We start from the raw sequence: 16,916 nt of genomic DNA, 5'->3' as shown, positions 1-16,916 counted from the left end.
ACACATCTCCCCATTCATCTAACATAACCAACCTCTGCTCCGTTCTCTCCCTCACGCCTACACAGCTGGAGATACTGGAAAAAGGACTCACCTTCATCCCCACACCCAAACCCCCCACCCGACCTGAGCTCAGAGGGGATCTCCACAACTTTCACAGGAGGCTAAAGCTGTTAGACCACTTCTGGGGAGCACCGAGGCGAGAGCCTGTCCCGTTCACTGGACCGTCCTGTTGGGAACCACGCCGAAACACCCTCTCACCTCAGATCACCCAACTCATTCAGAAAAATCTAGCAGCACTGACACGATGGCGCCCCCTTGCACACACGCAGCCTAACATTAGCCAGCAACACAAACACATTCTTAAAACATTGGGTAATAGCAAACACATAGTCATTAAACCAGCCGACAAAGGGGGCCAGATTGTTTTACAGGACAGACATAACTACATATTAGAAGCAGACAGACAATTAAATAACAACACATATTATGCACCACTCACGCAATCATTACAGTTAGAAACACAACAACTCATTAGGGACATTACACATAGCCTACATGACAAACAATACATCAATTCAAAACAAAAACAGTACCTGGACGGTCCTGATGAGCCCAGGCCTCGCCTCTTTTACCTGCTCCCCAAGATACACAAGCCTCCGGAGACTTGGACGATCCCCTCTGTGGTTCCGGTCGGCCGCCCGATAGTCAGCGATTGCGGTTCCGAGTCCTACAACATCACAGAATATATTGACCACTTTATTAATCCGCTTTCTCAACTTCACCCCAGTTATCTTCAGGAAACTTATCACTTCATCAATAAAATTAAAAACTTCCAGGTACCCGGTCATACCTTTCTCTTCACCATTGACATTGAATCTCTGTACACCAATATTGAAACTTCACTCAGCCTCATTGCCATCCAAGACATTTTTAATAAATACCCCGACCCAGACAGACCTGATCAAGAAATAATCCAACTTCTCAACATCACCTTGACTCGGAACGACTTCACATTCAACAATAAACACTATCTCCAGTTGTGCGGGTGTGCAATGGGCTGGAAATACTCTCCGGTGTATGCAAACATCTACCTGGCCCATTGGGAGAGAACGGCTTTTCTCAAACTCCAGCACAAACCCCTCCTTTACTTCCGGTACCTGGATGACATCTTCAGCCTCTGGGACCACACCGAACAGCACTTTCACACATTTTTGGACACTTTAAATGCACATCACCCGAAAATAAAACTCAAACATAACCTCCAACACCTTTCGGTCGAGTTCCTGGACACCAGGGTTTTCTTCCAAGAATCCAGCGACCAGAACAAAACCCTGGCCACGAAAGTTCACTTCAAGGAAACGGACCGCCACGCCCTCCTCCATAAATCCAGTTATCACCCCAAACACACCTACAGAGGTCTCATCAAGTCTCAGCTGATCCGGTTCCACAGGATCTGTACCCTCCCTGGCCATGTGGAGGAGGCGACCAGCACCCTCTTTGGCGCGTTGAGACTCAGGGGTTACTCGAAGCGCTTCCTGAGAACGATTAAGGCGGAGGTCGCCGACACCTTCAGAGGCGGCACCGGCACCCCACAACCGCCTGCCCAGTCCCTCATCCCCTTGATTTTAACATTCTCAGAGGCTACCCATAACCTGCTCAAGACCATCAAAAGCAATTTTCAGGGGACGAGGGAACACTGTGCCGCCCTGGAGGACAGCCGGGTGATCTCCGCCTTTCGTAGAAATAAAAATCTCAAAGACATCCTGGTCCACACTGACCTCAACAAGCAAGGGACCAGGAGGGAGGCGCTTCGAGGTTCGGAGATCGGTTTTATGCGTCTCCCCCACGTTTTTAACCCCCAGAGCAGACTCGGTTTTAACTTGGGGCAGGCCCTGCCACCCACAGCTTCTAATGTGGTTTATGCTCTCAGATGCAGGGCCTGCCACAAACTATATGTGGGGGAGACAAAAAAAATAAATAAAAAAATAAATAAAAAAGAGACAAAGAATGAGCTGCATCTTAGAATTAAACAGCACCGTTATATGATCAATAGTGGGAATGGCACGAGCGTCCTATATGCACATTTTAAACTCCATGGCTCACACGGTCTCCAAAGTGTGGGCCTGGAGAGCAGCGGGCGGTGGAGCAGGGCGCAGCGGCAAGCAGCGGAGAGGAAATGGATCCACAGACTGGGAACTATAGACCCGCATTGGCTGAATGAAAAATATTAACACCCAGTCTGTTTTTATTGGAGCCTCGCCTGCCATCCCCTTGCCTTCTCTCACCCCCCATTATATCTCCACCATGGCATTTCCTTTATATACATGTGTGTGTATTTATCTATTTATTTATTAATATATTTATATTTGTCTGTCACATGTGGTCTTAATATATTATGCATGGTCTTATTCACCTTTTTAACCCTTTTAATTGTATATTATTGTTAAATTATTTATTTTTATTTTTATTTATCTTATCTTTTAATTTATTTATCTATTTTAACTTTCCCCTGGTGGAGACACACCCTATGTCCTCCCCTCTCCCCACAGGCAGACGAGGCCCACCTTTTACTCCCGATCCAACGGCGGACGTGGGATGGGGTTATTGGGCATAATTTTACACATTATCTCACTTTTATGTTTTTATTTTTTAAGCACTTACTTAATTATTTATCTTTTTAAAGTTTTAGAAGTGGTGTGTGTGTGTGTGTGTATGTATATACATTTTTTATATGTTAATTTATCTTTTTTAAAGCACTTATTTATTTATTTATCTTTTTAAAGTTTTAGAGGTGGTGTTTGTGTATATACATTTATTATATGTTAATTTATCTTTTTATATAAAATGAATTTATTTATACATTTTATTTATATATCCATTGGGGAGTTATTGTGTATGATTGTGTTTTTTATTCCTTTGTCCCATGTTTGCCCGCTTTTTAACTTCCCTTCCCCTTTTAACATTTCCTCTCTGCCTGTCCCGCTGGCGGTTGCTCTGCTGCCAGGCTGTTTTTAATAAAATTGTTTTAACAGGGTTTTTATTAAAGCCTTTTTAAAGGACAGCCCCCTTGTGCCAGTGCCCCTCGCGGCCCTCTTAGGAGGGCCACGCTCCTTACCAAACCTAACCCTAACCCCCTAACCCCCTAACCCTCACCCTAACCTAACCCTAACCATAACCCTGATTGGCACACAAAGTTTTCAGCTGGTGTGTTTCTCAAAGTCTCTGCCCCTCTGTTTTCCTCCTTTGCCCCTGTTGTCTCCGTCCTTTCCTCCTCGCCTGTCATGGCTTGATTCCATTGTCAGCTGGGCATCCTCGGGTTTGCGCTGACGAAACTCAGTCTTTGCTTGTTGTCTGTTGTTGTTCTGCATGTTGCAGTCTTCCATGTCACACAACTCTGTTAGGTGTGATGTGTTCCAGGTTCATGGATGACGTAAAAGCCTCTTTACAAAGTTCGGTCAGGGCTGTCACTGCATGGTTATACGGCTGGTGCGAATGCCGCAGATATTTCATAATAACGCACAAAGGAGGTAAAAGTTCTCTTGAATTCTGTGAAGTTGCTCTTTGAACTCTCCACATGAGTCATGGCTTCTTCTTCTTCACGTCTTCTTTCTCTTTGTCTCGCGTTCAGATAATCCAGAGTCATATTGTCATCAGTGTTCATGGACGGGCTGTAGTTGTGAGCGTTGACATGGTGCCTGTAGATTTGGATGAGTCTCGTCCTTCTCCATCCTCGGAGTGTTGACTGGTGGGTTTTGGCTGTAATGTTGTTTGTGCCTGGGGAGCATACAGCAGCGGCGTTGCGGAGCCAGATCAGGATCCACTCGACCATGTAAAACAAAAAACAAAGCAAAAACAAAAAACAAAGTTCAGCAGTATATTTTCCTTTTCTATCAGTTGTATATGTATTTGAATATCAGTTGTATATGTCTTATTCAAATATATTTGTTTCTTTCTTTACCTCTTGGACATTCCTTCATCTGTTTCTGCTTCGCCTTGTCCTCTCTGCTCCAGACACGGTTTGAGTTGATCCAATTTTTTTTTTAGGCTAAAGTTGCCTTTTCCAGGGAACCCCAATTTTGTCCATTTTCCAATTGTTTGGCCGTCTGATTATCTTTGTCCCACATGTATTTTATTGTTGGAGATAAGACCTTGGCATCAGGCTGCTTAGGCTCAGACTAACTTTAACTTTTACCACCCACCTTCTCTAGATACTGCTGATTCTGGTATCTTCAAAACCAATCTGGTCCAATCAATCAACTTGAAAGGATACACCAAATCTTTTTTTTTAAATACTACAAGTTCACCAGGACACGTCTGTCCGCCACCCTTTCTGTGCGAGAATACCGGTTTACCAACTTCTCTCTAGTTAACTGTCTCAGAATTTTAAGAACGATCTGGTCCAATCAATCAACTTGAAAGGATACACCATACCTCTATAAAAACTTCAAGTTACACTAGGACTCTAAATGTCCAGCCCCCTAAATGTGCGAGCCCGAAGTTTACCCATCAAAGTGTCTGTTCCATCACAAAATAATCTCTCACCGAGTGGGATGCTTTTTCCAGTTCCAGGATCGGAGCGGCAATCTCGAACCCCGTCTGAGGACAGCCTCTCACCCTCCAGGGAGGAATCAACTATTATTTGCGCTTCTGTCATCTAACGGAGTCCTGATTACTCGTCCGATCCCATCCTCGTCAGCATTTGTGGTGGAAAAAAATGATAGCTAAAAGAACCATATGATACATTTCCACAACATTTATCAGCTGACAGCATCTCAACATGTACAGAGACAGTGGTCCTCATTCATCAATCTGATCTGATCTGTTCTCTCTCATTGGAATATTTCAAAGAGATGAGACATTCAAATGTCACTGAGACTGTGGTTTTTATCAGCTTTGCACCCATCATTACAGTGAGCAGTGAACACCTCTCTGTTTCTGCAGTCGTGATGCGTTCAGGACCCTCAGCTCTTTATCTCCACTGTGTACTTGAGTGAAATGTGCAGAGTGATCAGACTTGATGTCCAAAGTGTCTGCAGGTATGTGAGCTTGAAGCTCAGTGTGTTCACTCCAATACGTTAAGATGAGAGCTGAAGGGACTGAAGTCCTGCTGCTCTTTCTACTGGATGTGCTGCATCACTGACTGACAGCTGATGAAGGGAGTCTCTGCAAATTCATCTCTTCTTCTTCTTCTTCTCTCCTCAGATGGAAGGATTCTCACTCAGAGTGAGTCCACCATCATCTCTGTGATCCTCTGGATCTGATCAGAGGATCTGGACTCCTCACTCCACCTGGACCTGGATTTAGTTTAGTCCTTTGGTTCCTTCATGTGTTCTGACCCTAAAGTGTCTCTACAGATGAGTTGTGTTCATGACAACATGACAGCAGATGAACACATTTAAATGGCCGTTTCTGCTTTGCTTTCTGTTGCAGCTCCTCCCTGTGGAACGATGGAGTTCTGCACTTTATTTACTCATATTTCTCAATAACAGTGGGAGTTAATGTCACATGTATGAAGTTACCTTATTACCACCAATACCAGCCTCTTCTCATGTTATAACAGACTCAGATTAGCTTGTAACAAACAGGAAGAGAAGATAAAATCTGAACCTGAACTCAATAAATACACAAATATATCTTTTATTTTCATGTTTTCATTCCATCTTCACATCATGTTCATCGTAGTTTGTTCTTTGTACTTTAGTGAGATGAAATATAAAGAGATAAATTTGATGAGTAGAGTCATTTTCTCATCGACTTCTATACAACCAGAGGAGTCGCCCCCTGATGGTCACTAGAGAGAATGCAGCTTTAACACATGAAGCTTTGGCTTCACTTAAAAGAGCTAGTGGTTGTCTCCTGGTCCAAGTAACTCTTCTTCAAACTTAAGTATTCAAACTTAGTTTTAGTTGAAACGTTTATCACAGTAACATGCAGTTTGCCATTAAACCAAATCAAATCGAGTTCTGCTGAATCAGTAAGAAGTCATTTTAATGTCTTTTCATATCAGTGACACATTTATGTAAATTAATTATTCACAGGATGTTTATAAAACCTTTACTTAACCAGGCCTTCAGAATAAAAGAGTGAAATATTCAAACACAATAAACATCTTTTTAGACTCATTGTTGGTTTGCATAATGTGTTTCATGTTTATTTGCTGTTTATTCAGCAGCCTGAGTGTTTACAGGACTATAACTTGGACTGACATACATGAGACTGAGAAGGTTCGGGTCTACCTTGGTCCCGATCTGGTTCCCGCACTGTCCGGCCAGGATGTGAACTATCTCTCTCATCTTTGCTGCTTCTTTTGGTCTTCCTCTCTCCGCTGCTGCTCTGAGGTTTCTGTCGGTCCTCATGCTGCTGGATGAGCGTCTGTTAAACGGGGGCGCGCGGCCGGCTTCACCTCCTCCTCCTCCTCCGACGCGCGTTCACGAGACCACGCACAGAGGGGGGGGGGGGGGGGGGGGTCTAGTTCCTCCCACGAAGCATAAAACATTTATTTTGTTTTATTTGTCCCACAGAAATACTTCTAATTCTTCACACTCACGCTGTTAAGAAAGAATATTTTATTTTATACTTTTGAGACTTTACTTCCATGTTTTGATTTGTTTCCACTCTGGTGTGAATATTTAAAATGTATTAAGATTCATATTTATTTTTTCTAAACTACATTCCATTTTTTAAATTAAGGTTTTTTATTTGTTTGTTCCTAAATTAATCGGAATTGTTGACGTCGGCTGATGTTTCCCGTCGGACCTCAGACGCAGACGGACCAATAGACGCGGTGCGCTTTAAAAACACTCCTCCTGAAGCTCTCATGAGGTCACGTGTCACTGAGTCACAACTCATCATGAAGTTTCGAGGGAAGATCATCGACGTCGCGTGTCTCAACCACTTCACCCGTAAGTCTCTTTAGAGCTAACGATGCTAACCGGTTAGGCTTCACCAGACTTCCGCCGGAAACTCACTTTTCTGTGCAGAAGAAGTTAAAAACAAAGTCACGAGACATTTTATTCAAACACGTCTTAGTGTTGTGACGTGTAGGAGACAGTGTTCTGTTCGGCTCACTTTAAATCATGAAGTAGTTATAAAATAAACTTTAAATGTGTTGTTCACCTGTAGTGAATCAGTCCTGAGATGATTATTAATTATTACACTAATACACACACACACTAAAACTATATATATATATATATATATATATATATATATATATATATATATATATATATATATATATATATATATATATTCTTTTCAGGAAAACAATTGAATTAATGCCAATTATGTATCAAATAATTGTATAAAATGTGACTTGCTGCTCTTCTGTGTTGTATTAGTGTAAACATGAGATTATTAGATTAAAAATGCAGAATTTACATTTTAAAATAATGACGTGAAAAAGTATCGATTTTAAAACAATATTCGTTATTTGCAGCTCTATAATTCTCTCGTTGGTGAAAACTGTGTTTGTTTGTCTCATAAAGTTCATCAAGACTCTGTCATGTGACACTTTGTGTGAATCAGTTCACGTGTAGATAAAAGAGTTAGAAGACTTCTTATTGAAGGAGAGAAGAACAACGACAGCTGATCGTCGTGTGTGTTCACTTTGCTCGTCCTCACCAGGAGTCGTCACCACCATCTCCAAGCTGACGAAGATGTGCGTCCTGCGGCTGACTCCAGACAACCTGTTCTTCGTTCTGTCGGGTAAAGTCGCTAACGGGGGCGTCGGCATGTGGTGTGAACTGTCCCAGGTGAGAGTTCAGGTTTTAGCTCCATTGTTTCAGGAAACCGTCACCGGATGAAGACGACAGAGATGAGACCTCTGATCACATCTCAAAGAATCTCTCTCTCTCTCTCTCTCTCTCTCTCTCTCTCTCTCTCTCTCTCTCTCTCTCTCTCTCTCTCTCTCTCTCCCCTCAATGGACGTTTGAGACTCGCTGTGTTTCCTTCAGCTCTCTCTTCAAGACTCTGAATTTACGATCATAACTGACAAAGAAGCTGAAACCAGAGAATGTTTGACATTTGAGTTTTGGTGTGTGCTTCCTTCCTTCCTTCCTTCCCTTCAGGCCAACTTCTTCGACGAGTACCAGATGGAGGGCGTCTCCTCTGAGGACAACGAGATCTGTCTGGAGGTGACGCCAGAGAACCTGTCCAGAGCCCTGAAGACGGTCCAGAGCGCCAAGGCCGTCAAAGTGAAACTGACCAAGAAGCACTGCGCCTGTCTCACCATCGCCGCCGAGCTGGTGAGACAGACAGACAGACAGACAGACAGACAGACGATTGTAGAGCATCTTAATGAAGCCAGTTCACTATTTATTTAATCGTATTTTGTACGAAACTGAAATGGGCTTCCAGAACGTCGATATTAAGTGAAGTGTTGATCTCTTTGTCGACCTAACGGAGCGATCGTCCCGTCCAGCCCACCATGTCCAGCATCAGTCGAGTCGTCACTCACGACATCCCGGTAGACGTCATCCCCCGGAGGCTCTGGCACGAGTTCAAAGAACCCAGCATGCCAGACTTCGACGTGAGTGACGTGTACTTGATCAAACACCTGGTGGACGTTATTGTTATTTGTCCCTTAACTACAAGTGCAGTGCTGAAGACGTGTTGCTGTTTTGTCTGTCCTCCCCCCCCCCCCCCCCCCCTGCAGGTGAGCATCTACCTGCCTCCTCTGAAGACGATGAAGAACGTCGTGGACAGAATGAAGAACCTCTCTAACTTCCTGGTAGGATCACGTTCCTCCCAACGTCTCTAAAACAACAACCCCAGATCCATTTAACATGAAGAAGAGTATAAACGTTGTTTTAGATATCGTGAGGAAGTGAGTCACCAGGAGAAGTGAGTGAATGTTAGTTTAGTCACTTTGTGTCTTTATTTGATTACCTGTATTTTATTTAAAGCCTGTCTGGTGGAGGTGTAAGTAGAGGTTTTTACTGATAGATAGTGTGTGTGTGTGTGTGTGTGTGTGTGTGTGTGTGTGTGTGTGTGTGTGTGTGTGTGTGTGTGTGTGTGTGTGTGTGTGTGTGTGTGTGTGTGTGTGTGTGTGTGTGTGTGTGTGTGTGTGTGTGTGTGTGTGTGTGTGTGTGTGTGTGTGTGTGTGTGTGTGTGTGTGTGTGTGATCAGGTGATGGAGGCCAACCTGACCGGCGAGATGAACCTGAAGATCGAGACTGATCTGGTTTCTGTCACCACTCACTTCAAAGACCTGGGAAACCCTCCGTGGGGTAAAAACAACGTCACTGTTTTTATAAACATGCCGGCTGTTTGTCACTCAGTCCAACACGTTGGTCCAGTTTACTGCAGACGTTCATGGTCCCCAGAGGATTCAACCCACTGACTTTTCCTTTTAGAGGTTCACTTTTAAGTGAAATGTCTAAACTGTTGGATGGTTCAGATGTTCATGGTCCCCAGAGGATGAATTGTAACCACTTTGATCATAATCTGACTTTTCATGCATTTCAACGTCTTTTTTTGGTCCAATACTTTGATTTATGAACAAATACCTGCAAAAGTTATAATCCGCAAATAATTCTAAGATGTGACGCTAAAATGGTGAACATTATAAGTGCTAAACATTAGCGCGTTAGAATTGCCACTGTTGGCATGAATGGGGACTAGGAATGGGAAGTGATAGCAGCGTAGATGCAAAGTTTGATGTCAAAACTAGTTTTTACAACATTGAACTGTCAAAAAAACATGCCTCCCTCCTTCCTTCCTTCCTCCCTCCCTCCTTCCTTCTCTGCTTCCTGTCCCTCCAGACGATGACGCCTCCCAGGATGGTGGTCCGTCTCAGAGCAGGGACCCAGAGGCCATGGTCCAGGCCCGGGTGGACATCAGGAAGCTGCAGCAGTTCCTCGTGGGACAGCAGGTCAACCCCAGCAAGGCCATGTGCAGTAAGTCCACCCACAGCTCCTCATCCAGCCACTTATATTTTAATAACATCAGCAACATACCTTCAATTATGTTTCTGGATTAATATGAGTCGCCCCCTGGTGGACATTAGACAGAATGCAGCTTTAACACATGAAGCTTTGAGTTCACTTTTTGAACTCGGAGATTGCAGTCTGGCCCCCCCAACAACACGGCAAGCACATTGAAAATTAATTTCCGCCTCTGGATGATGTTTATTTTTTTTTTTAATCCAATGTTAAATCATATTTTGCTCTCATCCCCTCAGATATCGTCCATGAGAGGGTCGTCCACCTGATCCTGCTGCATGAAGATGTGTCGCTGCAGTATTTCATCCCTGCTGTGGCGTAGACGCTCTGCACACAACACACGTGATTTCTGCTCATTGACTTTGGGGGAAGTGAAAAAAGGGATGTGAACCTTTCCTCACGTGGCAAAGGATTCATCTTTCACGTGGACCCCATGAGGCAAAACTCACAATATCTGGGAGTCTGTCCTTTACTTTAACGAGACTGAAGCTGGTTCCAGGTCTCATAGTGGTCCTCAGGAAGACTTGACCTGTGGTAGTAGTGAGGACATGCTGGTAAATGCACATTTATCAAGGAGGATTTGGACGGTTGAGATAAAATAGAAGAACACATTCATTGTTCAGATTATGTTCTTGGTATTAAACATGTTTAAAAATGACAAATGTATTGATTTAAGTTTTTTTTCTTTGCAAACAACTTTGCCCCAATATCTCCTTTTGGCAGTAGTGGGCCGTCAGCAGGGGCGGACTGGGGGAAAAATGTGGCCCGGGAGTTACTGTCAGACCGGCTCACTCAATACACCGCGTTGCCCACTCAATGCATCGCACGTATCGACCAGTCAGACTTGGAATAATATCCATACACTTAACATTATTTTGGATGATTACAAAGAAATTACATCATATGTTTTTTTTTTTTTATAACATTTGGATCCACCAATTTGCCTGGATGGACACATTGAATAAAATGATACTGGCTATTGTAACACTCCAAGGTAGGTATAGTTTGCTTGATGAATATGCTTAACTCTGGGCTAGTATCAGATGGTTATACGCATTGGAGCTGGTGGAACATGTTCTCTGTAGGGCTGTGCCACATCCAATCAATTTCAGCAAACATCCCAGAATGATTTAATGCAAAAAAATTAAGGTATCAAACACGTATTACTACTTTGCAGTTAAATATTTAACTTTTATTCCAACACGAAAAAAAGCAGTAAATAACACGGTTTTTATTATTAAGGGGTAAAAAAAAATCCAAACCTACATGGCCCTGTGTGAAAAAGTGATTGGCCGCCCCCCCCCCCCCCTCCCTCTGTTAAAACATAAATTAACTGTGGTTTATCAAAGTAATTGAGATCTATCAGTCTGGAAAAGGTTACAAAGCCATTTCTAAAGCTTTGGGACTCCAGCGAACCACAGTGAGAGCCATTATCCACAAATGGCGAAAACATGGAACAGTGGTGAACCTTCCCAGGAGTGGTCGGTCGACCAAAATTACCCCAAGAGCGCAGCGACGACTCATCCAAGAGGTCACAAAAGACCCCAGAACAACATCCAAAGAACTGCAGGCCTCACTTGCCTCAATTAAGGTCAGTGTTCATGACCCCACCATAAGAAAGAGACTGGGCAAAAATGGCCTGCATGGCAGAGTTCCAAGACGAAAACCACTGCTGAGCAAAAAGAACATAAAGGCTCGTCTCAGTTTTGCCAGAAAACATCTTGATGATCCCCAAGACTTTTGGGAAAATACTCTGTGGACTGACGAGACAAAAGTTGAACTTTTTGGAAGGTGTATGTCCCATTACATCTGGCGTAAAAGTAACACGGCATTTCAGAAAAGGAACATCATACCAACAGTAAAATATGGTGGTGGTAGTGTGATGGAAGACTTGCTGTGATAAATGGAACCATGAATTCTGCTGTCTACCAAAAAATCCTGAAGGAGAATGTCCGGCCATCTGTTCGTGACCTCAAGCTGAAGCGCACTTGGGTTCTGCAGCAGGACAATGATCCAAAACACACCAGCAAGTCCACCTCTGAATGGCTTAAGAAAAACAAAATGAAGACTTTGGAGTGGCCTAGTCAAAGTCCCGACCTGAATCCGATTGAGATGCTGTGGCATGACCTTAAAAAGGCGGTTCATGCTCGAAAACCCTCCAATGTGGCTGAATTACAACAATTCTGCAAAGATGAGTGGGCCAAAATTCCTCTACAGCGCTGTAAAAGACTCATTGCCAGTTATCGCAAACGCTTGATTGCAGTTGTTGCTGCTAAGGGTGGCCCAACCAGTTATTAGGTTTAGGGGGCAATCACTTTTTCACACAGGGCCATGTAGGTTTGGATTTTTTCCCCCCCTTAATAATAAAAACCTTCATTTAAAAACTGCATTTTGTGTTTACTTGTGTTATCTTTGTCTAATATTTAAATTTGTTTGATGATCTGAAACATTTAAGTGTGACAAACATGCAAAAAAATAAGAAATCAGGAAGGGGGCAAACACTTTTTCACACAACTGTATATCATATAATATAATATATATATCATATAATAATATAATATATATATCGTATAACAATATTCACTATAATATAAAACACACATATAATTATGTATTTATAACTATATATCATTTCTCAGCAGGTGCTTCATGTCTCTCACTCCGATTCTCACTGTCCGTGCTGGATCTGTCCCTGTTGTTTTAAAAAGCTAAATAAGTTATTAGCATGACGTCATCAAGCTAGCCAAACCTCTCTGTTGTTCAGCTAGTGGAGAAGCTTCGCATGTACTGCTTCCCTTTCCCGCTAGTCTGCTGTCTGATTGTGCAGTTTCTCCGCCAAAATTCTCCTCTCAAACGGCTCTTGGAGGAGCAGTGCTCGCGCTGGCGCTCGCGCTCGCCTGTAGAGACTAGTCTGGACGGAAACGCGCAGCTGATTCTGCCCCAAGCTGAATCTATTTGAGGACGCTGATTGGCTAAATTGTATGTCAATCATTTATATCTTCAATCAGCATTAAAGCATCATTGGCTAAACTGCTTCATAGACCCGCCTCTTTGAGGCAGATTGCATGCTGGGTGTGTGATTGGGTGTGTGTGTAGGGGTCAGTGTTGCCAACTTGGCGACTTTCTCGCTAAATCTGGCGACTTTCCAAACCCTCATGGCGACTTTTTTTGTCAAAAGCTACTAGCGACAAATCTAGCTACTTTTTCTGGTGTTGTTGGAGACTTTTCTGGTGTTTTGACTCTGACGTGAAAGCACGTACCGTTCGGCACACGGGAGCTACCGTGAGCCCCTCCGTCGCCTCAAAGCACTCAAAGGTGATTAGTCTCACAGTAGCCCCTCGTGCAGCAGTCCCAGCTGCAGAAAGAGGAGACCCACACTCTCCGTGTCCAGACTGCAAATGAATCGCGCATGCGCAAAGCCGCCGCTGTTCCCGCCTCTCTCTACAGCGCTCATTACAATTATGCAAATTAGGCGATGACGTCATTTAGCGACTTTTAGGACAGCCAATAGCTACTTTCCTTACTGAGGAGTTGGCAACACTGGTAGGGGTGCTGCCGGCTCGCAGATGGAAACCATGAGTGTGAATACAGATCGCAAGGAGTAGTATAAATCTCAGTCAGTGATTATGGACTTTAAGTATTAGAGTAAATTTAACGTGTTCTGTGAAGCATAGAATACAGTCGGGGTCGGCGATCTCAGAGCGAGGGCCGGTTGGTGATGGAGGCGGCCGGTATTGGACCAGCTCAAGCCCGTCGGCCTACCAACCCTGTCGGCCTACCGGGGATTTCCCCTGGTATCCCCAATAGCCGTCCGCCCCTGGCCTTCAGGGCCTGCAAAGCCTTCTCTGCTGGCCTAAACAGAATCACAAAGTTATATCTATTTTATAATTTAATATTTTTTCTTAAATACACTACATGTATTATAATTTATAAAATATTTTTCCCATTATCTTATGTTATCATTGCACAGCTACTGTCTTCCTCAGTTGCTCTGCTTCCAGTGCAGCTTGTTTTAAGTAGAGCTTTTATCCAATCAGATTTCACCTCTGTGTCTCTAGGTAAGAAGAGAGGCCCGAGGCCTGCAGACTCACAAGTGAAGCCCTTTGCACTTTAAGTGATTGGGGACGATATTGTTGATTGTCATAGTCTTCAACCAATCAGATCTTTAGTTTGACATGTTGGGCGTATTCTTTGAAGTATCAGCGCCTGCTAGCCGGCCTATAATGACGTCAGCATTACGTGCAGCTCAGTGTCCATGTGTAGCTCTGCCGCGAGGTGCAGAGTGTGCTGTGATTGGTCAGTGGGCGAGCACGTGACTATTGTGAAACGAAACTTAACAGCAGAGGCTTAGTCGGGTAGTGAATCACATCATGTGATGCAGCTCAGCCAATCAACGTTGCTCCTGCATAAGTAACTAATATTTAATGAAAACAGTTTGAAGTAACAGAGGTCTTAAATAGTGTTCAAACTTACAAATTAGTATGTTTCCCAGATCGTCTCCTTTTAACGGTGCTAAATTCAATATTTGAATAGCAACTTAATTTTCTCATTCATATTACTCGACTATATCTTTACATAATAGTTATATGATATATTAGCTCTGAATATAGCATAGCAAACCTTTACATGTCAGACAGCCACTAGCTTTTAGACTGCATGTCTGCTATATGTTGCACTGAGGGTTCATGAGGTCTTGTATCATCCGCTTGTGTGTTTACAGATGCCGTCAGAAAGAATCATGTCTCAGGTGCCGCCACAGATGATGAGATTCTGAAACACGCAATGAGGTGGTTCAACCTGGCAGCAGACAGGGGAAGTTCCAGGAGACGTGCCACTGTCAGCATCCCTACTGAACAAGCCTAAACATGTATGTGTTATACATGTGATACATGTGATGTTATACATGTCGTACATGTGATGTTCTAAAATCCTTGTAAATCTATTTCCTTTAGTAAAAAATAAACTGTTTTTAATACTATTCGTGGTTAAATTTCTTTTTTCTATTAAATACCTATTCAAAATATAGGCTGTAACGATTTTAAGATTATTTTTTGGCTTTTTGCCTTTTATTAGATAGTCAGGATGGAGAGTTGGGATTAGAACCCAGGGAGCTGCTGAAAGGACTGTTTTTTTCTAGGTCCGTTTAACGCCATCATCCCAGCAATACTCCAACCCAAACTCTCCCAGCTCACTGTGCCAGCCTCCACCTGTCAGTGGATCACAAAAATTCCTGACTGACAGGACGCAGCAGGTGAGGCTGGGAAAAATCACATCCAGTACTCGGACTATCAGCACTGGCGCCCCCCAGGGGTGTGTGCTCTCCCCACTGCTCTTCTCCCTCTACACCAACGACTGCACCTCAGAGGACCCAACGGTTAAACTCCTGAAGTTCGCAGACGACACAACGGTCATCGGCTTCATCAGGGACGGTGATGAGTCTGCGTACAGGCGAGAGGTTGAACAGTTGGTCCTCTGGTGTGGTCGGAACAACCTGGAGCTTAACAGGCTCAAAACTGTGGAGATGACAGTGGACTTCATGAGGAGCCCCCCAACACTGCCCCCCCTCACCATACTCAACAACACTGTATCCGCTGTGGAGACCTTCAAGTTTCTGGGATCCACAATCTCCCAGGACCTGAAGTGGGCTCCCAACATCAACACCATCCGGAAAAAGGCACAGCAGAGGTTATACTTCTTGCGCCAGCTCAAGAAGTTCAACCTGCCTCAGAAGCTGCTGATTCTGTTCTACTCAGCCATCATCCAGTCTGTTCTCTGCTCCTCTATCACTGTGTGGTTTGGATCAGCCACCAAACAGGACAGGAACAGACTGCAACGGATTGTCAGGTCTGCAGAGAGGATCATTGGTTCCAGCCTGCCGTTCATCCTGGACTTGTTCTCCAGAGTCAGGAAACGGGCTGGAAAGATCTCTGCAGACCCCTCACACCCTGGACACAAGCTGTTCCAACCCCTCCCCTCTGGTAGGTGCTACAGAGCTCTGTATGCCAAAACCACCAGACACAGGAACAGCTTCTTTCCACTGGCCATCACTCTCATGAACAATAAATAAGTTATACTTCACTATTACCACCACTTACAATTCATGCCATTGTCTATAGATTTATGTTCACATGTATATATATATATATATATATACACTTTTTTCTCTCAGATATATATTTATACTTATATTGTATATAGCTGGTGACACTAATTTGATGTGATTCTGATTTACCTATGAGAATCAAGCCAAAGTATAGAGACTTTAAGTTCCTGTCACCAGTAGGTGGTGCTATGACTATTATACATAATTGGCCTGTGGATGTCTTCAGGCCTGGAGTCTAATCAAACTTGTGAAATCTGGAAAAGTTCTGATGATGTGGAGTCGAGTTACATCAGTTTATTTTGTTCATGGCGAAGTATCGTAATTCGCCGAGCTGCCACATAACCGCCCTTTAACAAATTCTTACAATCTTCACAATGAAGCATTATCAAAGTCTTAAGACCTTTCTGACAAAATTTGAGAGGAATCTGATTAATCTGTGAGGAGCAGGATGTCAAAGTAAACAACCCATAACTTCCTGTTGCCACAAGGTGGAACTATTACTATGATTCTAAATTGTCATACAAATGTCTACAAGGTCAGGATGTTATGACATATGAGAAATTTGGAGCAGATTAGACAATGTACGGCCGAGTTACAACAACTTCCTCTTTAATGGCGAATGTTGTTTATTTGCCGCCACGCCACGGATACATAGTTCAATAACTTTTTGATCTTTTCAGAACTTTTCACTGCCAAGGTCTCAAGATCATACTGACCGAATCTGATGTCAATCGGGTCAAATCTCTAGGAGTTCGTTAAAGTACGGCGGCTTGAAATGGTCAAAAAACGTCATAAAATTAAAAATGGCCAGCTTCATGTTTGGTTTAGGGCATACTTCCAAGATGATTTTTTTTTATACGTCCCATCATG

At 43.4% G+C, this 16,916-nt stretch overlaps 1 protein-coding gene across 1 annotated transcript; it reads left to right on the top strand.

Moving 5' to 3' along the window:
• The first annotated feature begins 6,769 nt into the window (after nt 1-6,769).
• hus1 (HUS1 checkpoint clamp component) lies at nt 6,770-10,605 on the top strand. The gene is made up of 8 exons (XM_076081721.1): nt 6,770-6,902; nt 7,627-7,754; nt 8,070-8,246; nt 8,423-8,530; nt 8,657-8,731; nt 9,130-9,229; nt 9,764-9,898; nt 10,183-10,605. Exons 1-8 carry the CDS (start codon nt 6,818-6,820, stop codon nt 10,263-10,265), a joined length of 891 nt encoding a protein of 296 aa, XP_075937836.1. The 5' UTR covers nt 6,770-6,817; the 3' UTR covers nt 10,266-10,605.
• Nucleotides 10,606-16,916: the final 6,311 nt, after the last annotated feature.

The sequence above is a fragment of the Anarhichas minor genome, unplaced genomic scaffold (genome assembly GCF_050575085.1).
Source record: "Anarhichas minor isolate MPS153535 unplaced genomic scaffold, ASM5057508v1 ptg000086l, whole genome shotgun sequence".
NCBI classification, from domain to species: Eukaryota; Metazoa; Chordata; class Actinopteri; order Perciformes; family Anarhichadidae; genus Anarhichas; species Anarhichas minor.
The sequence above is the reverse complement of the archived record's forward strand: the minus strand, read 5'-3'. Positions and strand labels throughout refer to the sequence as shown.

What these genes read in the sequence shown, in the direction of transcription:
- hus1 (XM_076081721.1), top strand. Translation starts at nt 6,818, where the DNA reads ATGAGGTCACGTGTCACTGAGTCACAACTCATCATGAAGTTTCGAGGG. An exon ending in TCACCATCGCCGCCGAGCTG is followed by an intron (nt 8,247 to 8,422) that starts GTGAGACAGACA and finishes CGTCCCGTCCAG; the next exon opens with CCCACCATGTCCAGCATCAG. An exon ending in CCTGGGAAACCCTCCGTGGG is followed by an intron (nt 9,230 to 9,763) that starts GTAAAAACAACG and finishes CTGTCCCTCCAG; the next exon opens with ACGATGACGCCTCCCAGGAT.